A 22,304-nucleotide genomic window follows, 5' to 3' on the forward strand; every position below is an offset into this window, starting at 1 on the left:
AGTGACTGCACTTGAAGTGACAACAGCAAGGGGAAATGCCAGAATACTGTCCTCAGAATTTACGCAGTTGTCTTGCTTATGAAATATCTGATACTGCTGTATGGTCATGGTTGAACGGAAGGATACACTATGGTAACGTTGCCTAACTTCCTCCGCCAACAAACAATTGGATATTATTTGGTAAAGAGCTGCGTTTTGGATACGTGCATAACTGTTGGTGCATAAAAGTCCCTCTCTCCCTGTGCCTCAGTTTCAAACGAGATCAAACTGGACCAGGACTGGATGATCGATTATATTAGTGATGCACGCTGCTTTAATGAATTGCAAGACGCTGGACGTCACAGCGCATCTCTCCGTGCCACAGGTGCGCAGTAAACTTTTTTATTCATGATTGATTAACGTCGGAAAGAAAAGAAGGACGCGCAGGGGGCGGGGGGGGACAACTATTACTCGCACTATGGAGATCATGTCAAATCAAACTACAGCAGAAGCTGGAGGAGATCACACCGCTGCGGTCTCCATGTCTGCAGTCGTGGATATAGCCGATGTCGCCAGTCCGAGTCCTGTGACCAAACAGCGTTCCCTGAGGGCGGTTTATGTGCTAAATGATGGACTGAAGGCAGTGGCTGCCAACAGCCCAGAGTCCGGGGCGCTGCAATGTCTCCAGCGCGCCTGCGACGCAGAGAGTGCCATATTAACCACAGTGACTTTTGGACGCTTAGACTTTGGAGAGACATCGGTGCTTGATAGTTTTTATGACGCAGGTGAGTGGTCCCCAGGGCATGGGTGCGCAATCCTACATCATGTCTAACTGTTTTGGATGCATGGCACAGGTCAGGTTAGATTTACGGCATCAGTGCGCAATCCTGGATCATATTAAACTCTGCATGTTGATAGGTACCCTAACACCCATATTTTAGAGTAATATGACACCCAATTTAGGTCATGTAGCACTGTACTTATACTTATCCAAAGTACATGTGTTTTGAGCATTTTCGGGTTAATGTTAGGGGTTGGGTGTCACTGGGTATTCCCATGGGAAGATTGTTACTTTCCGTCTTGGAATTTAAGAGTGCAATTGGGAACCTTTGCCTCCAGCGCATTCCTTTCCTGTAAATTACTCGCCAAGTCACCTCCCTCTTGCAGGTGTGGCCGCACACTCTTTGTTGTCAAAACCCATAAGGTTTAACTTTGGCCTATGTTAGGGTGTAAAAGGGCTGTGGTTTTATATGGCATTTTTTCACTTTTTGCAGTAAGTGTGGAAAGGGTTATTAAGAAAAACTTTATTTTGTGTTTCATCCTGAATTTAACTTTATATTCTATAGTTTATTCCATTTAGGCAGAAGTAAAAAAAAAAAATAAATAAATATATATATATACAATATGAAATAGCCTATATATATATATATATATATATATATATATATATATATATATATATATATATATATATATATATAGGCTATTTCATATTGTATTGTGTAGCAAACTCCCCACTTCTGAGTCTTTAAGTTATACATGATGATCCTGGTTATATCAAGTCTGGTCTTGTATTTGGTGACTTCCACTATTGCAAAGCTTTCAACCACATTTTCAGTAGCTTGCATTGCAGTCCATTGGATGAATGTCAGTTTGTTTGACTAGAAAATAGCAAATATAACCACATTACATAGACTAAAGTTTATTTAAAGATTTTATTTTGTGTACAAAGGAAGCTCATGTGAATATGTACATATTTGACAAAAGAACAAACACAGGGTCTGTTATGGTCCTAATTTCCTGAAATGCATTAATTGTGCAAAACTTCATTTGTCTAAAAAGAAGTGGGTCAAGAAATCTTTCTAGATCATGTCATGAATCAATGTTAAAGAGAATTTTTTTTATAAAAAAAAAACTTTTGCAAATAAAGCATTCTGTATTGTATTTGGGGGATTTAACAGTATATGTTCCTCCAACTTGATCATTGTGTGCCTGACTGATTGCAGACATTGCTGTGGTGGACATGAGCGATGTGTTCAGACAGCCCTCACTGTTTTATCACCTTGGTGTGCGTGAGAGCTTTGACATGGCCAACAATGTCATCCTCTACCATGACACAGACCCTGACACAGCACAGTCCTTGAAGGTGAGAGTTCTGGTCTTAAAAACACACACCTTCACTCCCACAAACACATGCAGCCATACTGTATGTTTACATGGCTATCTAAAGTGCAACATGCCATAGACTTCCATTGCTTTTTAAATAAGTTACTTCTGGATTACAAATTACTATTCATATTCCCCTCAAAGACCCTCATTGAATAATCTGCACTCTTCCTTATTCTGAATAGCGTGGGGGGTGTGGGGGGTTACATTTGACCTCTATGTCGTCTGTACAAAGAGGCCGGACACTATCAGGGCCTGCTATTCTCAGCATATGAGGGTATTATGTTTTCTGGACACTGGACAGAAAACTGCTAGGACAACACGCTCTGTATTATGGCTCAGGCATGCAACCCCTTAGCAGTACCAGGACAGCTGCACACATTGCTAGGGAGACATTGGAAAAGCATGTGCTCTAGCATAGTGTGTATGATGACAATCATGGATGGGGAGTGGGGTCACGAGATCTGTTTGTGCAACTGTATTTGATCATGACCATGTGCTTCGCTTATGGCACTGATATATCCAACTCCTTCAGTCTAGTTTAATTCACTGTACCACACTGTCATTGGTCAGGAAATACATTTAAGAAGTGGCTTAATAGAAAAACTTTTTCCATGTGTTACTGAATGTACAACATACTAAGCAAGTGGTAAAATATTTTGAAATACAGTATGTGTGCCAAACATAATGTGCTAATCAAGGGAACTATGAAATCTGTGTTATTTTTACTTTTTCATTTTTCCCCAAATTCTGTTTTCCCATTTTTTTCTGAATTCCATTTTAAAGTTTAATAAAATGTTATTATCAAAAGGCTGTCTAATCAAATTAATTCATAAATCTTTTCAACATACCATTTATTTATTTATTTATTTTATTGTGTTAAATGCAGTGCTGCACAACAGAGCAACACAGTATTAATGCATTGATGAAAACTTAGTACAACAACTAAGTTGTGAGATATTGCTTAAATATAATGTAATTATTATTGATTTATAATTATTATGCAATTGCATGTATCTAATTAATTCTAGCTTTCATTTTGGTGGAAAACAGAGTTAAGCCCTTTGAGTTTGCATATTTTTGACAACAACTTTGCACCTCTGATAAAGCAGATCGCTATAATGCATAATGTGCTTAATAAACTGAAAAAGACTGTGATTTAATTATATAAATAAAGAATCTGCATGTGCTGCATGCTTCATGATGAATGATTGCTCTGCTCTCTGTCATCAATACACATGATGCTCATAATGTGGTGTTTTCAGTGTATGAGCAGCTGGTTTCACTCATTCTGAAGCATACAGCACATGCAGATTGTAGCATAGCAACCACCCAGAACACCCTAGCAACCACCCAGAACACCCTAACAACCAACTAGCAATGCCACCGTAGCAACTACTCAGAGCAGATTAGCAACCATATAGCACAGCCATGGTTACAACCCAAAACATCCTAAACTGTGGTGGTGATTTTTACCTAAGAAACACCTATTGCATTTTCATCAGACAATTGAAAAATCTACTTATTAAAAATCTGTCTTATAATACACTTAAGTATCATTTTGGTGATGAACAACATGCTTTAGTGGTGCAAAATAAAGTAATTTATTTCTGTAAGTGGCATAACATTTTATTTTTAAGTAATTCTTTCTTTTCTTTTTTATGTAGGACATGGTGGCACAGAAAAACACAGTAAGTATCAAATCACTACAGACTCAAAAGGACTAGTAATTTTATGACATTTGAGAACATTGCCGCTATTCTCATGTGTCAAGAGTTTTGTGTATGATATTTAAGCTTTTATGACATACTATGCTATGTTTTGCATGCTCTTCTGTGTCATGGTCCTAAAATACATCCTCCACATATTACATGTTGGCCCGATCCACATACACTAATCTTTTGTGAGTGGAAACATGGTTCTGATGGGTTGCCATGTCTTGGCTAAAAGACCATTTCTGATTCTGATAAACCCACAAGGGCTCTCAAGGTGTAATGATACTTTGGTCAGTCAGTGGGTGTTAGTGGTTTGTTTGTGAAAGGAGAGGGTCATGAGCCCTGTACACTTAGTGCTGGTCTTTAAATAGACCTCTTAAATGGAACGGGTGCAGAGAGGGAGCTGACCATGACATTGGCAGCAGTTTAGAACTAAATGATTCACTGAAATGACTCTGAAACACACAAAAGAGGCATCTATGTGTTCATAGATTTCCTCTGTGTCAGAACAATGATTCAGGATTGGTTTTTGATCGATTCAATAGCAGTCTTGCAAACAGTAAGGAAGCTATTCCTATGTTTGCTTTCATACACTGATATTCTTTAGGAATTTTGGCCTTGATGTTCAAGGGATAATTTACTCACAAATTACAATTCTGACACCAATTCAGTTCTAAGCCTCATGTCATTCCAGACCCAAATGACTTTCTCTTCCATGGAACAATTAAGAAGTTGTTAAGCAGAATGTCCAAGCTCCATTCAATGATATACGTGGAGGGTTTAATTTAAGTGCATGGGCTATCAGGGCTATCAAGCACCAAAAAGGACACACACACACACACACCTTTCAATTTCTTAATCACCTTATCATAGATCATCCTCTATATGTCTTTATCTTATAATTCCTCTGTAGTTTCTTCTATATTATAGTTTCTCTCTTCTGTATAGCTTCCTCATTCACCTTTATTGTGTAGTGCATATATTCTGTCACTCTATTTGCCTCCTTTTCTTTCCATTCCCTTTATTCTTTTGCTGTCCTTTTCTATCTTCTTATCTCACTTTGTATGTGTTACTTGGAGAAGACTGCAAGGCCAGTTAAAATAGGCTTCCCATGGGTCCAGTTGCCTCCTGAGTATAGGGGCTCCGGCCTAAGGAACAAAGTAGGTACTGCAAACATGCTGGTGCATGCTGTAAACATCCAAGAAATGGCTTCTCGTCCATATGTGTTGGAATGAGTGACCATTAATGTCACTGTCTATCTCAGATCCTCTCAGTCTGGCAGACACGTTGATTCTGGAATTTATTGCTTTGATTCACTCATCTCAGGCAAAGCCATTGGTTATTTTATAATGTTATTTTTCTGTGATGTTTTACATTGAACTTTTCAGTTATGATCAGAAGTCTCCTGTAATATTTTTTAAGGAGTTCTAAGAAATAACTGTAATCTATAATTAGAAAATAAGTCAGTCTCCTGTAATATTTTTTAAGGAGTTCTAAGAAATAAATGTAATCTATAATTAGAAAATAATTTAAATAACGTGAATGCATAATGGGCATTTGACTTGAAATAAGGTTTAGGTGACCTCTTACATTTGAAGTGTTGATGTGGCAGAGCACTATGATGTGCTGTGGCCACCTTCTACATTTCACTCTGTAATCCCAGGATAGTACATTATCACAGAGGTGTTAACAGGATTTTCTTGATTCTCAAGAGTTGTTGCCAGCTTGATGAGTACAGCATTATTAACACTGAGATTGTTATTTTACCCAGTGGTACAGTTCTAACTGTCATGAATTAATTGATTATATCACATCTTATTCAAGACAAACACATTCCTGTGGTCTCCTACAAGTCTGATCTGTTATTATACTGTAGGATCTTATACTGTTGTGCAGCAGTGCTTAATCTTGAGCTTGGAAATCTACTTTCCTGCATTTTAGTTCCAACCCGGTCTGGAATTTAAAGTAACATTTTCAAATAAACCAAAGACGTCAGTGTAAGGATTTGTCAGAGATGAGAGGCAAGGATCTATACGCAAGCTTCTTTATACCTACAACGAGGAGTGAAACCAGGAACAAAACAATGGCAAGAACACTATGATACGTACAAGGTTACAGACCAGCAAATCTACCAAAAAAAAAATAAAAAAATAAAAAAATAAAAAATAAAAAAATAAAAAATAAAAAATAAAAAATAAAAAAATAAAAAAATAAAAAAATAAAAAATAAAAAATAAAAAATAAAAAAATAAAAAAATAAAAACCCCACTCATTCACTGAAATACAAATAAGAACTGACAAACATGAATGAAACTACAAGGTATATATACAGACTGGGATAATAACCAAACACAGAACACCTGGGAGCAATGATGGGAAACAGATGGTAGCAATGAGTGCAGGGAATCATGGGAAATGTAGTACAAGGGAGACTAGAGACAGATGACAAGACCATATCAAAATACGAGTCCTGGTAACTTAAAGGTGACAAGGATGTGAAAAAACCATGACAGTAAAAAATAAATTCTGTAATTTGGTAGATCTCTTCAACAAACCATTTACCCAACAGCTATTCCAAAAATGAAAAGTATTTAATCATTTTCTCATCCTCATGCCATTCCAAACCTGTATGACGTGCTTTATTCTGTGAACACTAAAGGAGATGCTAGGCAGTATGCTAGCCACCTCAGTCACCATTTACTTTCATTGCACCTTTTTTAAACAATGCTGAGATTTTATTTCTGCCTAACATTTCATTTTGTGTTCTACGGAAGATAGAAAGTCAAATGGGTTTAAATCAACATGAGAGTGTGTAATTGATTACACAATATTAAAAAATAAAAAAATTAATTTTAAAAACCCCTACTGTAAATCACAGAAAAACTATATTTGTTCATAGATTTAGAGTTTGTTCCTGCCTCTCTTCCTCAGGCCTCCAGTGGGAACTACTATTTCATTCCATACGTGATGACACCCAACAATGAGTACATGTGCTGTGAGAATGTAGCCCAGCGTAGAGCGTCGGAATACATGCAACCCAATTGGGACAACCTCCTGGGGCCCCTCTGCGTCCCGTTGGTGGATCGCTTTGTCAGCTTGCTCAAAGACATTCACGTCACGGCTTGGTATGGCTGCTCACGTTATGATCAATTTTGACCACTCTGTGCTCTTGTCTTCTTTAGCTGATACTTTGCAGAGTTACATAATGACATCACACTATGTTTTGCTGAACACAATGCATGGACACTTCTTCCAAATGCTGTAAACAAATGTACATTGATAAAGAATAGCGGTTTTGTTTAGTTTAGTGTAATGATATAAGTTTGTAGTGGAATTCCCCTGTTGAAATGACCAGTATTGCTGGTCACCAACTTATAGTACAGTATGTTGTGATATGGATGCTGGTATGCTGGTGTCTCTTTAGGTTTGATGAATTATTTTAACCAGCAAGCCCCCATTGGCCTCCAAAACCATTTTTTTATTGTTTTAGCTGGTGAACAACATGGCTATGGTAGTCCTCCAGCTATACCAGCAATAAAGCAACATAAAACAGCTTGGACATGCATTGACTTTTTCAGCAAGGTCTGTAGCTTGTATTTTACATAGCATTAGAGACCTTAAATTAATTCAGACAGATTATAGCATCATGACAGACAAACACACAAGTGCACGCAAGATTTATTTCGAACTCCAGTATCTTCTAGCAAGTGTCATAGTGTCCTTTCACCTGGAGCTCAGATGTCATGACTGAAAAGTTTAGAACTCCTGCAGATTTGTTTTCCAAGATTCCTGCACCCATTCTTGCATAACCAGACTTTTGATTATCAGCATAAATTCTTGTCAACTATTTTATAAATCTTTATAGAAAACACTGAAGAAATTAGTGGAAATGTGTGTAGACCATGTGTGATCGGATTTTAGTCCATCCAACAGTAATAAATCCAGATTATGTCACAAGTAACTCAAGTAAAAAAGTTTGTAATTATCTAGGTCGCTTGCTACTCAAGTACCTCAAGCAACACTGTGAGTATCTTTTAAAGATTTCATGCCACTAATCTGGCAAACTTTGGCAAATCCAGTGATTCGTTCTTCCAAGAAAATGCTCATTGCATCAGACCAGTACCTTGTAAACACAACTTTGTTTACAGGTAGACTGGTCCACCCGACTCCCAAAAGTTGCGTAAAGCCTGCCAATCACACTGGAACTGACGAATTTTCACCAGCTCTTGCTATTTTCGTGTGCAATGTGCATCAGACGGTCAGTGATCCCCATTCTGTCACCGATTCTTCCTCCCTGCAGTGCTTCATACAAAGACACACTCCTGAATGACATTCGAAAAGCTCGAGATAAATACCAGGGAGAAGAGTTGGCCAAGGAGCTTACCCGTATCAAACTACGCATCGACAACACAGAGGTTTTGACTCAGGACATTGTGATGAACTTGCTCTTCTCCTACAGAGATATACAGGTATACATATCTAAAGCATGACAAAAATGTCAGCATCTTTTTGTTTGTTTTTAAAAAAAGACAGTACAACGTATTCTGTGTGGTACTGAAAAGCAAGCTTAAAGGGATATCTGAGTGGGATAGTACCCTCAAAAATGATTTACTCAACCTTATGTTGTTCCAAACTCATATGACTTTCAATCTTCTTTGGAACAAAAATGAGATGTAAATTAGGCAGAATGTTAGCCTCAGTCACCATTCACTTTTGTTATATGGAGAAAAGATTCACTGAAAGTGAATGGTGACTGAGGTTAACATTTTGCTTAACTTCTCCTTTTGTATTCCATGGAAGAAGAAAAAAATAAAGGCTTAAGGGTTTGGATAACACTATGGTGAGTATATGATGACAAAACTTTCATTTTGAGTGAATTATTATAATAATTATTCCTTAGTAACATGCTTAGTATTTAACCTGGAATATTCCTTGTCCAAATGTATTTGGTGTCTATTTCAGGACTACGATGCCATGGTGAAGCTGGTACAGACCATTGAGATGTTGCCCACCTGTGACTTGGCCAACCAGCCTATGATCCAGTTCCACTATGCTTTTGCTCTCAATAGGTAACCACAAATCTGCATTGTGTGGATTATTCTCCCATTCATATGCTTGGCAAACAAACATTGAACTTGGTGCTATTTCTAAAAAAGCAAATGGATTTATGTTTGTTTATGTGTTTATGTGCTCACAGACGGAACAGCCCTGGAGACAGAGAGCAGGCTTTACGTGTGATGCTGCAGGTTCTGCAGTCATGTGAGCATCCTGCACCTGACATGTTCTGTCTGTGTGGCCGCATCTATAAAGACATTTTCCTTGACTCTGACTGCAAGGACACCAAAAACAGAGACAATGCCATCCAGTGGTGAGCTAAATATGTTGCATGAAGCTATTTCCAGTTTTAGTTTACAGGTGAACATTTTAATGTGCATAGAGAACTGTGTATTTTAACTATACTAAGTATACTAACTATAAGTAACTATAATCCCAAAGACTTGCATTGAAGAAAGGACCAGAGCCATACTGTTTCTAGGGATTGTTGCCAATTTTTGTATGGGCAAACAACACTCACATTTTCTTCTGAAAATCTAGTTGTTTAATATTTATTGTGTGTTGCAGGTATAGAAAAGGCTTTGAGCTGCAACCCACTCTATATTCAGGCATTAATCTGGCAGTGTTGCTTATTGTATCTGGACAGCAGTTTGAGACTTCCATAGAACTCAGGAAAATCGGTAAAGGGGGAACACACTCTTCCTGTTTCCTGTTTCAGCTTGTCAATTCACTTCATGAAGGGAAAACAATAAAAACATGCTCTCAGTCTCTCTGTCTGTCTCTTTCTTACAGGTGTGAGGTTGAACAGTCTGCTGGGCCGTAAAGGCAGTCTGGAGAAGATGAATAACTATTGGGATGTGGGGCAGTTCTTTACTGTCAGTATGCTGGCAAATGACATTCCCAAAGCTGTACAGGCTGCAGAGAAACTCTTCAAACTCAAGCCACGCATATGGTAAACTTGCAGTGTACCTGTAGTATATTTATGTCATATTAACAAAAATAGAATAACTAGCATGAAAAAAGGAGAACATGTTCCTCTGCACTATTAAAAAATAAAGTTCAGTCATGACAACTCTCGGAAAGATTTAGCATGCTAATATGGGTATGACTATTGATAGGATATTGATCTTGGCAGAATTGCAGAGCAACAGAGACTTGCTACTGCTAGAAAATACACAGTCATACTGAGATAAAAGGTGCTGTATGTGATGTTTTTATGAAACCGTTTGCAGATAATGTTCCTAGTCTCTGAAAGATATCACAAAATATGTGTCCTGAGATATCTCATCGGTCTCTGTGTCTGTAAACGGTAAACAAAAATGTGTCCACGGGCCGCAGTCTTTGATACATTTGCTTGTCAATAATTTTGCTTATTCTCAAAGTGTAGTAGTTAAAGAGGACCTTAATGTGGCGTAATGCCATATTCAGATTCATAACAGTTGTCAGCTGAATGGTGCTATTTTGCTTCTTTTATGTTTGACACCATGGGAACTGCTCTAATTCTGCTCTTCTGCTCAGTGACGGTTTCAACTGTATCTTTGATGTGCAGGGTTTTTGAAAGTGGGGGTGTGGCTAATTCAACAACTCAGTCTCGTGGAAGTTAGAATGGCAAAAATCGGTTACAGCACATTTAAACATGGGAGCATGCTGCTTTCGCACATTTAGACACAATGCAAGACATGCTGCATCTGGAATATATGACATGCTGCGGCACAAATAGACATACAAACTATCCCCATGTAGCAGAATTGGACAAGTGAAGCTGGGGAGCGGCTGGTTTTTAAAGAAAAACTCGAAGATGTGCTGCAGTGAACTGACTTATTTGCAAAACTGTGCAATTTAAATGTAAGACAAAGAGACATAATTTGATTGGCTACCCGAAAACTTGTCAAAGGACCAATCAGCTTACACATACAAGCCAACTGGCTTAACTTGTCACTTGTGAGTGAGTCAATTGGCTAACAGATAGCAAGTTTGTGCCACTTAAAGTTTCATGTCTGAACTTTGGTCATTTCAATCATGACAACTCTTGAAAAATTGTTGCATTTTAATGTGGATATGACATGTTGATAGGTTATTGAACTTGGCTGACTTGATCTACTATGTTGCTGCTTCTGCTGCGGCTGCTTCTGCTGCGGCTGCTTCTGCTGCGGCTGCTGCAGAGGAAGCAGAGAGACTTGCGAATTCTAGAAAATACACAGACATAATTAAGCATTTGGACATGCTGATGCTGCTGCACAATTAGACAAAACACAAGATATGCTGCATCGATCATATATGAGATGCTGCTGCACAAATAGACATGCAAACAATCCCCCCAAAAAGCAGAGAAGCTACACAAACGCATCATACATAAACACAACTATCCCCCAGCCAAGCAGATCTATCGCAAAGACTTATGTACTGCTGCTGCTCCAAAGAGCCATGTGCACAGAGTGTAAGTTAGCTAGGTGTGCCTATTGCCACTGGCCAAATGGTGTTATGCTAATTGACAAAATTTCTATGTATGCCTGGGCCTGTTTGTCCGAATGGCTACCTGACTCATAATGTTTACCCGGTCCAGGAAAGCCCAGAGCTTATTGAACTAGTGACTTAGACTAGCTTTGTGTGGATTTGTTTAATATAATGACCTAAGAAAGTAATGTGTGCGAGGCCAGATTTCCCCAAAGTTGGATCTACACTAGCTGATCACAGCCTAATTTTCATTCCTGTCAAAAATCAAATATGGCACCACTCTGAATAATATACATAGTTTTGACTCTGACACAACAATTGATCATGACTGATTGAATATTCAATATTTTGGACATTCATTTTTACTGTCAGGTACCTACGATCAGTTGTCCAGAACCTTCAGCTGATTCAGCATTTTAAGAAGCAGAACACAGAGCATTCTCCTCAGAGAGAGAGACTCAACTTCTGGATGGACATTATCGTGGAGGCTACACAAGGATCAACCAATGGCCTCCGCTTTCCAGTACTACACTACCTTATTTTATTGTCTTATACAAGATCATACCTGTACTGACATGGCATTCATTGATGTAGAACAGTTCCTAATGGACCTGCCATTTATTCCATTGTGCAGGTGTTGATCCTCGAGCCGACTAAAGTGTACCAGCCCTCGTATGTGTCCATTAACAGTGAAGCTGAAGAAAAGAATGTTTCTATATGGCATGTGTCTCCTGCTGAGACGGTCAGTACCCTCAAAATGTCAAAATAGTGTTTTTTTTAAGGAGCCTCCTATCATTGTTTGCTATTCCTGATCTGTGCACAGAAGGGCATACATGAGTGGAATTTCACAGCGTCATCCATCAAAGGCATTAGGTAGGAGTCTTTCTCTCTCACTCTCTCTCAGTATCTCTTTTTTTCAGTTTCTCATTTTCTCAGTGTCTCGCTCTCTTTCCTTGACTGCACACTGTCATTTAACATGATGTAAATAAGTAAGACATGTTGATGATTTAGGAACTAGTCCTACTTTGGAGATAAAATATTCTCTTCACTATGTTTGTTAAGGGCATAGTTTACCCCCCAAAAATCTGTCAACATTTACTCACCCTCATGGTGTTCCAAACCTGTATTATTTCTTCTGTGGAACACAAAAGGAGATGTTAGGCAGAAGAATGATAGCCTCAGTAACAATTAAGACTTCTATGATCTTCTGGCTGTTCACATTACATATGCTGTTTCAACAGCACACCTTCCATGTAAATGTGATCTGTTCATAATCCTGCGGATGGGAAACAAACTCACTATCCTCTCTCTTTCCACTCTGTAGCATCTCAAAGTTTGATGAGCGCTGCTGTTTTTTATATGTCCACGATAACTCTGATGATTTCCAGATTTACTTCTCTACAGAGGAGCAGAGTGGCAGGTCGGTATGACTGTGTGAACATCGTCTTTATGTTTCAAACTGTACTTGCCTTCAAAGCCAAAACACAATAACCACACATTTGATGAAAATTGACTAAAATCTTGTATTTTAGACTACGAACTGTCCCGTGAGACTATTAGAGTTGTTTGGCTGAACTATGCTCGGATTCAGAGAAAGTGGAGTGTGAAATTTTGACAGTCCACATTTGGCTGGACAATCAAAAAACTTTGAAGCCATATTTCAAGTTTCACTGTTAGCATAGTTACTATGTTTTGGCTTTATAGGGTAGTGTAGCACTTGTTATGAAAATTACTAATTTGTCCCATTTACACAAGGTTTAGGCTCTATTTTGGGCAATCCAGTTGAAACGGGATGATGCTAAAGACAGGTGTAAACGGTGTCCAAAATGTTTTGTCCACTTCAACCACATTTGGAGGTGGTTGAAAGAGGTTGAAAAATTATGTGATCACTTTGGGATCGTAGTGTAAGTTTAATCTGTTCGAATGCATTGGAACAGCAGCAAAGCACCGCCCACTCAGGTGTCAATCAACCACTGAGCTAAACAAGATTTATAACTTAGCTTTAACTTAGTGGTTATGTGCAGTTTTGAAAAACATTTCTACCTTTAATCCCTCTGAAAAGTGGCCCTATTTACTTACATTGTAAGTGCCTCACATTAACCTTGATTTCTGCTTTTTTTAAAGCAAAGAAGTGGCGAGTTGAAATGTATTTAATAATTAAATTAAATAAATTTTTGTGGTAATCAACATTATGCCACAGATGCTGTTGACCGATGTTAACTTAAATTGAACCCAAAATATTCCTTTAATATATGTTATCATGAAATCAGAGACCCTTCCCTCATCAAAAGAGACACATATTACGACCAGGTTCAAACGGTAATGTGTCTTGCTTGTACACTTGTGAATTGATCGCACAAAACGCATCTTAATAATCAGGTGTAAACAGGGCGTATGTTGTGCATGGTTGTCACCAATATGTTATTTTAAGGTTCTGCTCCATGGTAAAGGAGTTGATCACAGATGGATCAGGAAATGCTGTTGAGCTGGAGGGAGAGGGAGATGGAGACACCCTGGAGGTGAGGACTTGCATGGATCACCTGAAGTTTTTCTGTTGTCTGTATTATATTTGTGTGGATTGTTGTACTGAAACCCTGCATCTTTCTGCAGTACGAGTACGACTATAATGAGAATGGAGACAGGGTGGTTCTCGGTAAGGGTACTTATGGAGTGGTCTACGCAGGGAGAGATCTGAGCAACCAGGTGCGCATTGCCATCAAAGAGATCCCAGAGAGGGACAGCAGGTAAGAACTGTAGGTTAATGTGATTAAATGGCTAAATATGTGCTGTATTAAAGGAATAAAAGGAAAATTCTGTCATGATTTACTTATACTCATGTTATTCCAAACCCTTAATCCTTTATTTCTTGTGCAGAACACAAAAAGAGAATTTTAATGAATATCACAGCCTGTATTGGCAGTGAATAGTGCTTCTTTTTTAAACATTAAAAAGGACCCAAAGATATTGTAAAATTAATCCATGTGACTGGTGCATCATATTCCAAGTCTTCTGAAGACATACAATTTAAGTAAATTTAAGTAATTTGTTTGTTTTTTTACATCTTTTTTGAAAATCTTGACATCTGTTGCACGTTCATGACATCCAGGAAGCTATGAGAGAAGCTCATTCACAGTGGCTCAAACTTGAACATGCTAGAACTTGAACTAGAACTTGAGTTATCTAATGCTAAAAACAACTCTCATATAAGGTGTGACAGAATTATAATTTTTGGGTAAATTATTCCTTTAACCTCCCATGCGTGACTGCTGTGTGAATTTTCCATTTCTCTTTTTGACTTGTAAATAGTAGCACCTAATAAACGAGCATAAAAAAAAATCCAGAGCAAACAGTTTTTCTAAAATATGTCCACATATGTGGACAGCGGGACTAATTTGTGAAATTTTAAGTAATACCAAGCTACAGAAAGTCAGATTTCTTTCATCAAATAGTTTGTTATATGTCCAGGATTGTTGCTTATTCATGTTATAGACATTAAATCTGATTTTCTATAAAGCTGAATAAATAATTCTGATAAAAGTCTATGTACTAGAATCTACAGTATGTACTAATTATCAATGTCCCATGTCTGCCAAAGATGTTGAGTGGTCCAAACATCATCTGCACCATGAAACTGAAATTTTGACCAGATGTTATAAGTGAATGCAATACACTGCATAGGAAAGCTATAGGGTGCTCCCTTGCTCCAATTAGTGAATTACATAACCTCTAGTGTGCTGTCTGTCTTCACTGGTCTCATAAAAGTTTGAAATGCACCTTATTTTCATCCTAACTCTGTATACAGCCTCTGAAAGTAATATAAGTCCATTGATTCTCAATGTGATAATGCACAATAAATGTAGGATTTTTATGGAAAGTTAGTCCTATTGTCCATGTATGCAGACATTGTGTTTAACAACATGCTGTTTCAAGATAAATCAATGCAATTTCTAAAATGGCATATTGGACTAAACTAAAGACTGCTCTTTTGACCCAAATAGGTTTTAATGTGAAAACTTAAGCTTGTTTCTTACCAGATGTAGTTGTTACCATTTCTCCAAAAGACTAACTTAGCTGAGATTGAAACCGTGTTTTTTTATCATTTGACACGATGTCCTGGAAGTTTAACCATTTAATGACAGCATAGAGTCTCCTGAACAGCTCAATTGGTTGAAAAAAAATTCAAGCATAGCCTATAGCGAGCCAAAACGTATTTTCCACACATGTGGACGCAGGGTCTCACGAGGTTAAATGTAGTTCTACAATACTAAACTTTATGGTATGCCATCTGCAGGTACTCTCAGCCTCTGCATGAGGAGATTGCCCTCCATAAGTACCTGAAACACAGGAACATTGTTCAGTACCTGGGCTCAGTTTCAGAAGATGGCTATATCAAGATTTTCATGGAACAAGTCCCTGGAGGTACGTGAGTGTTGTTTCTGAAAAATCTATTGTCTTAGGACTCAAATTTAACAATGAATTTGTTCATTAAATGTGATTTGTGACTAGTGCTGGGTAAATTACTTCTGAATTGTAATCTGGTATTGATTAAAATCTACATTCTACAAAATTGTAATCGGTAAAGCAATCTCTTGGATTGCATGTTTTAGGTAATCTAATTACTTTCAGATTACTTCAGAGCCAGACCTAACTCTTGTTTATTTGGAGTAGAATAGTCTTGTACCATTTTGATTAAAAATTTTAATGAGGAAGAATACAGCAAAAAGAAGACTGGAAGACTTACCAAACGAATATCAGTGTTAGGTTGATTTAAAATAAATAAATAAAAATAAATATGCTATGTTTTTTTTTTAAGTAATAAAAAATAAGAAAAATTAGGGGGATCATTAATATTATGACCAATGACAGTTCTGGACCCAAAAGCAGAACACAGACATGGAGAAGGAAGTTGGTTCAACAGGTTTATTACAGGCTGGCGAAGGCAGAGGTCTAGCCGGGCTGGCGGTGAGTGGCTAAGCGGAGCTGCATGCAGGCCAGGCTTGTCAGGATGGGCCCGATGGACATGCCTATTGAGCGAGGGGTCTAGCATGAAAGAGTGGGGCACCCAAGTCCACTCCTCAGGTCCGTATCCCTCCCAGTCCACAAAGTATTGCATGCCTTGTCCATGATGGTGCACGTCGAACAGTCTCTTGACGGTGTGAGGATTTCCCACGGGCGCACACTGAGCAGGCAGCGATGATGGCCCGAGTGTCTGCATCCATAGTAGGCCAGAGGTGTCGTTTCAGAAGGTCAAAGGTGTGACTGGACCCAGGGTGGCAAGCAAATTGGGAGGAGTGACCCCACTGGAGAACTTGGAAACACAGAGTCTGGAACATACAGTCAGTGGGAACATTACCGGGGTCGGGCTGGGTGCATTGGTCCTCCTTGACTACTGATTCAATCTCCCAAGTAATGGCTCGTATCATGCAGGAAGACAGGAGGATCCTGGCTAGGGGAGGTGTCCTCGGATAGTAACTGACAGGAGAGTGTGTTGGGCTTGCCATTCATAGATATAGGACGGTATGTTGGGGTGAAGTTGAAGTGACCAAAGAACAAGGCACAATGGGTCTGATGAGAATTCAGCCATTTGGCAGTTTGGAGTTAGGCTACATTTTTATGGTCAATCCACACAACGAATGGTTGTTCTGTACCCTCGAGCCAGTGTCTCCATTATCCTAGGGCCATCTTAACTGCCAACAACTCACGGTTCCCCACATCATAGTTGCACTCATCAGAGGTCAGGCGATGGGAGGAGGCACAAGGATGACATTTTTTGGTCTGGAGCTGTATGCTGGAACAAAATCGCTCCAGCACCAGAATCAGAGGCATCCAATTCAAAAATTTATTGCAGAGAGGGATCTGGTTGAATTAACACTGGGGCTGAGGTGAACAGTTCTTTGAGATTGGCAAAAGCATGATCTGTCACAGGGGTCCAAATGAAAGCAGAGGAGGAAGAGGCGAGTCTGGTGAGAGGAGCTACCACACGACTGTAATCCCTGATGAAATGATGGTAGAAATTTGAAAAGCCCAGGAATCATTGTATCTGTTTGAGAGTGGTTGGTTTAGGCCACTCAGCCACTGCCTGGATCTTTTCAGGATTTGTCCACACCTGCCCAGAATAAATTATGAAGCCCAGGAAGCTGACTCACACTTCTCTGCTTTTACAAATATTCTGTTCTCAAGAAGCCTTTGAAGGAGGATGTGACTGATGTGGTCCAAGGGGGTGCAAGAGAAGATGAGGATATTGTTTAAGTACACGAAGACAAAGCGGTTGAGGAAGTCTCATAGGATGTCATTCACAAGAGCCTGAAACACAGCTGGGATGCTGGAAAGTCCAAAAGGCATGACTAAGTACTCGAAGTGGCCACAAGGTGTATTGGAGGATGTTTTCCACTTATCTCCCTCTTATTCTTTTCAAGTGATAAGCATTTCTCAGGTCCAGATGGTGAAGTTTGTAGCTCTGTGAATAGGCTCTCGAGTTGATGAGAGTTAGGGGGTACATGCTTTTAAGGTTATGTTATTTAGGCCACAGAAATCAATACAGGGTCTGAGAGTGTGGTCTTTCTTGGCCACGAAGAAGCAGCCTGCGCCAAAGGGAGGGGAAGAGGGCCGGATAATTCCAGCGGGGGAGTCATTAATGTACTTCTCCATGGCCTCTCTCTCAGGATGTGAGAGGTTGTACAATCTACTGGAAGGCAGGGGAGCTCCGGGAATAGGTCTATAGCGCAATCATAAGGGCGATGAGGTGGTAAGGTGAGGGCCTGTTCTTTACTGAAGACCTCACACAGGTTGTGGTATACTGAGGGAACAGAAGACAGATCAGGGGGTTCCAGGGTAGGTGCTGCAACAACAGCTTCTGTAGATGGGAGAAAAGACCGCAAACAGGATGAATGACAGGGTAAGCTCCAATTGATTATCTTCAAAATGACCTGTCAATATGTGAGTTATGTAATTTCAACCATGTGTATCCTAGAAAGAGAGGAGACATAGGAGAGGAGATTAAGTTGAGTTGAATGTGCTCACAATGGTTACCAGAGAGCACCAGGAGTAATGAGGAGTGTAATGAGTAATACAAGCCATTAATCTTCTATCCAGATCATTCACTGTGATGGGAGAGGCCAGCGGTTCAACAGGAATTCCAATCTGGGAAGCTAGTTTGCTATCCAGTAAGCTAACATCAGCACCAGATTCAACCAGGGCTAGCAGAGGAAGGGGACATTGATTAGAACACAGGCTAGCTTGAATTTGTATGTGGAGAGGGGACACAGAAGAGGGAACCTGGCTCACCAGTAAATCCTCACCTACTGGTAAGCCCCCTCTTTTGGCCGGGAGGGGCAAGCAACCAGGAAATGACCAAGCCAGCTACAGTAGATTCACTCACACACTTTCAGTCTTCAAAGACGTTCAGCAGGAGTAAGCCGGGCCCGAGCCAATTGCATGGGCTCCTCCCCAGATGGAGTGGAATTAGAAGGGGCTTGTGGATTCGGAGGTGATCGGCGGCAGTATTTCAGGGGGCATGGGAGGCAAACATGAGGTGGGTGAAAAGTAAGAGCGACTGAACCTTTCTCTGAGCTGTTTTTGGCAAGGGAATCAAGTGAGTTAAAGGAGTCAGATTCATCCTTTACAGCAAGTTCATCCTTAACTTGATCATTGAGTCCTCTTAGAAACACCCCTGGAGAGCCTCATCTTTCCAGCCGGACACTGTGGAGGCCTGGACGAAAGGAGAGTAACTTGAGGAGTGGGATGTGACACAGCAGCAATGGGCAGGCTGGGCTGGTGACCAGTCGACAACTGAGCAAGTAGAGAGGAAATTGTGTTCAATTGATTACTGCTCTGAGAAATATGACCTGCCATGGTGTGGTTACTCTCAGCAAGATATTGTTCATGCTGTCCAAGGAGTACACCGTGGCTTGAGAGGGCTTTCTACATTTACATTTACATTTATGCATTTGGCAGACGCTTTTATCCAAAGCGACTTACAGTGCACTTATTACAGGGACAATCCCCCCGGAGCAACCTGGAGTTAAGTGCCTTGCTCAAGGGCCCAACAGTGGCATCTTGGTGGTGCTGGGGCTTGAACCCCCGACCTTCTGGTCAGTAACCCTGAGCCTCAACCACTGAGCCACCACTGCCCCTGCTTTCTAAACAGAATCTGATTCTGTGTGGTCCATATTGGCCAGATTGTTCTTTTATGACCAATGACAGTTCTGGACCCAAAAACAGAACACATACGCAGAAAAGGAAGTTAGTTCAACAGGTTTATTACAAGATGTTTGTAGACACAGGTAGCGGAAAACAGGCTGGTGAAGGCGGAGGCAGAGGACTAGCCGGGCTGGTGGTGAGTGGCTGAGCAGAGCCGCAGGCAGGCCAGGTGAGTTGTGGTCCTGGAATATAGGAGACTGGGGGCTACACACAAACTCTAGGTAGGTAGAGCTTAGCAAAAATATCTAGGAGGCCTAAACATTAGTAACTCTTTGGCTAACTGACCGATCTGGCAATGAGTGACTTGAGAACCAGGGTTTAAGTATTTACAGGCTGATGAGAATATGAGGAACAGGTGAGTTGGTTGATACAATCAGGAGGAGGAGGAGTCGTGTGTGTTGTTATGCCCGGAACAAACCACAATCACAAACAAATGGGGGGAATAACTTGAGACAAACAGAAAACACAAGGAAAGCGAAAACAAGGAAAAATCCTATCTTATTACAAGTACTAGAATTATGCAATCTGATTCATGTAATCCGTTTCTACACAGCACTGTTTGTGATATATTTGTCACCTTTATTCACAGGCAGTTTGTCAGCTTTGCTACGTTCAAAGTGGGGTCCCCTGAAAGAAGCTACCATAATCTTCTACACCCGACAGATCTTGGAAGGACTTCGTTATTTGCATGAGAACCAAATTGTTCATCGGGACATCAAGGTAACAACAACAGCTAAACTGTGACAAATCTTTTGGATCTACATTAAGATGACTATTTTTACCATGATCATTGCTGTCATTATTTATGTATTTTATTTATTTAATGTTCTTCAGTTTTACTTTTTAAAGCTTTCTTACAGTTGTAAAGCACTGTGGGTCAATGTCTCCTGTTTTTAAATGTGCTCTAAAATGTATTTGTCTATTACTTGAATTGGACAATCAGTGACCAAATACTTCTGTTCACAGGGGGATAATGTCCTGGTCAACACCTACAGCGGTGTGTTGAAAATCTCTGATTTTGGCACATCCAAGAGGCTGGCTGGAGTCAATCCCTGCACAGAAACATTTACTGGTATATTATTTATGTTTTACATTCATTGTCTTTTTAAAGAGAGAGCATTTCAAGTGACCCTTTTCCATCTGACATGTGTTGTGTGCCATATATCATACATCCTGGAGGTCTTGCAGGTCACAGGTTTGGTTTTAGTTAAAGTTTAGCCACTCATTAGCCCTACCAAATAGGATGCTCCTGTCTATGCCAGGGCACTTCCCCCATCACAACACTGTTGTGGTACCTTAAAGAGATAGTTCACCCAAAAATTAACTTAACTTAGTTCTACTGAGACCTGTAGACTAATACAAGCAAAACATTTAAATGTTTTATAAAACATGTATTTTAAACATTTAAATGTAGTTGCCTGCTTTTGCTGCACATCATTGTCTAGTTAAACCTCTTGTGTGTATTGGGACAAAATCCAGGGCTTAGATAACTCTTGTTACCTAACACAAAACAGACAGCACAGTGAGTGATTATGAGTCCCTGTCACTGGTAACATGAGAATGTCTCCTGAGGGAAAGTAATTAGATTAGCATAGCTTCTGAGATGGGAGTGTGTTTGTGTTTCTTTAGTGTCTGCTAAGGCATTAGAGCAGGTGCACTCATCCGTCCTTCCTCCGTCTCTTCCTCTCGCCTTCCTCCACTGCCGTCATCATCATTTCATCCTGCTCTCCTTTATTTATTTGAATTAATGTAACTTCTTGTAACAGCCCATTCTTTTCTAATTTAATTCTGTCCTTGGCAAACCACTGTCTAGGCACGTTGCAGTACATGGCCCCTGAAATCATCGACAAAGGCCCAAGAGGTTATGGGGCACCTGCAGATATTTGGTCTTTGGGGTGTACTATCATAGAGATGGCGACAGGCAAACCCCCTTTCCATGAGCTGGGAGAGCCACAAGCTGCCATGTTTAAGGTAAAGGGAGTTTTCTTTATCAATATTTATAAATTAAGGCCCTTTCACACCAGGTGGTGTGTTTGATGCTCTGAACAATAGGAAAGTAAAATATTCAGAAAAAAACACGCTGTAAAATGCTGAATATTTAGTTTATCAAAATACAAATAAAACTCTTTAAAAATTTAAATTAACCTAGCTCCAAATACAAAAAATGGGTCATTGCAGTCCGATATTTTGGACGCGAAGTGTGAAGAAGTTCTAAGAAATGCATTGTTTTGAAGTTTAATTGTGCATGTTTTTTGTGATGAAAAGGTGAATTTACCAAATGGATAACCATGCGTTCAGACAAGAGGAGAGGAGAGCATCAAAATTCGCTCTGGCTGCCCTGCCAACAATGCTATGGAAGATTCGTGGACACTGACGTAGTTGAAATTGGCGGCAACGTTCGTTCTGAATGCTTGGTTTTGTGAACTTTATATTTGATGACAGACATGTTGACCGGTATCTTTTTGCCGACCTATCACAAGTAGTGTATATCCTTATGAAATCTTTTAAATGTGAAAGTAAGAAATAGATCGATGGCAGAAAGTAATTAAAATTATGGTTGTTTGTTACCAAAATAAACTAAATAAAATACATATATCCCTGTAAGTAAACATGGACAGATCATATATTACGGGAAATCCAGCCACGGCAATAATTTGTTTCTGTTGTGTTCTCTAGACTTCACTAGAGCGGAGCACTTCTATATTCCAATAGGTTGGCGCCAAACCGCATCAAAGCT

General features: G+C 39.7%; 1 protein-coding gene across 4 annotated transcripts in view; it reads left to right on the forward strand.

The window, feature by feature from the left end:
• LOC127634880 (mitogen-activated protein kinase kinase kinase 15-like) overlaps positions 1-22,304 on the forward strand; it is a 51,457-nt gene continuing 29,153 nt past the window's right edge. The window contains exons 1-20 of one of the 4 annotated variants that reach the window (XM_052114614.1): positions 1-764; positions 1,986-2,125; positions 3,813-3,836; positions 4,940-5,020; positions 6,791-6,984; positions 8,160-8,328; positions 8,822-8,928; positions 9,057-9,227; positions 9,482-9,594; positions 9,707-9,866; positions 11,741-11,891; positions 12,003-12,110; positions 12,192-12,241; positions 12,693-12,788; positions 13,800-13,887; positions 13,979-14,112; positions 15,660-15,787; positions 20,157-20,287; positions 20,534-20,639; positions 21,381-21,538. In XM_052114614.1, the coding sequence (XP_051970574.1) occupies positions 458-764; positions 1,986-2,125; positions 3,813-3,836; positions 4,940-5,020; positions 6,791-6,984; positions 8,160-8,328; positions 8,822-8,928; positions 9,057-9,227; positions 9,482-9,594; positions 9,707-9,866; positions 11,741-11,891; positions 12,003-12,110; positions 12,192-12,241; positions 12,693-12,788; positions 13,800-13,887; positions 13,979-14,112; positions 15,660-15,787; positions 20,157-20,287; positions 20,534-20,639; positions 21,381-21,538 (2,616 nt within the window). In that variant the 5' untranslated portion in view covers positions 1-457. The remainder of the gene's footprint in view (positions 765-1,985; positions 2,126-3,812; positions 3,837-4,939; positions 5,021-6,790; positions 6,985-8,159; positions 8,329-8,821; positions 8,929-9,056; positions 9,228-9,481; positions 9,595-9,706; positions 9,867-11,740; positions 11,892-12,002; positions 12,111-12,191; positions 12,242-12,692; positions 12,789-13,799; positions 13,888-13,978; positions 14,113-15,659; positions 15,788-20,156; positions 20,288-20,533; positions 20,640-21,380; positions 21,539-22,304) is intronic. The other 3 variants (XM_052114611.1, XM_052114612.1, XM_052114613.1) reach the window with 3 other exon arrangements.

Source organism: Xyrauchen texanus, chromosome 42 (assembly GCF_025860055.1).
Source record: "Xyrauchen texanus isolate HMW12.3.18 chromosome 42, RBS_HiC_50CHRs, whole genome shotgun sequence".
In the NCBI taxonomy this organism is placed as follows: domain Eukaryota; kingdom Metazoa; phylum Chordata; class Actinopteri; order Cypriniformes; family Catostomidae; genus Xyrauchen; species Xyrauchen texanus.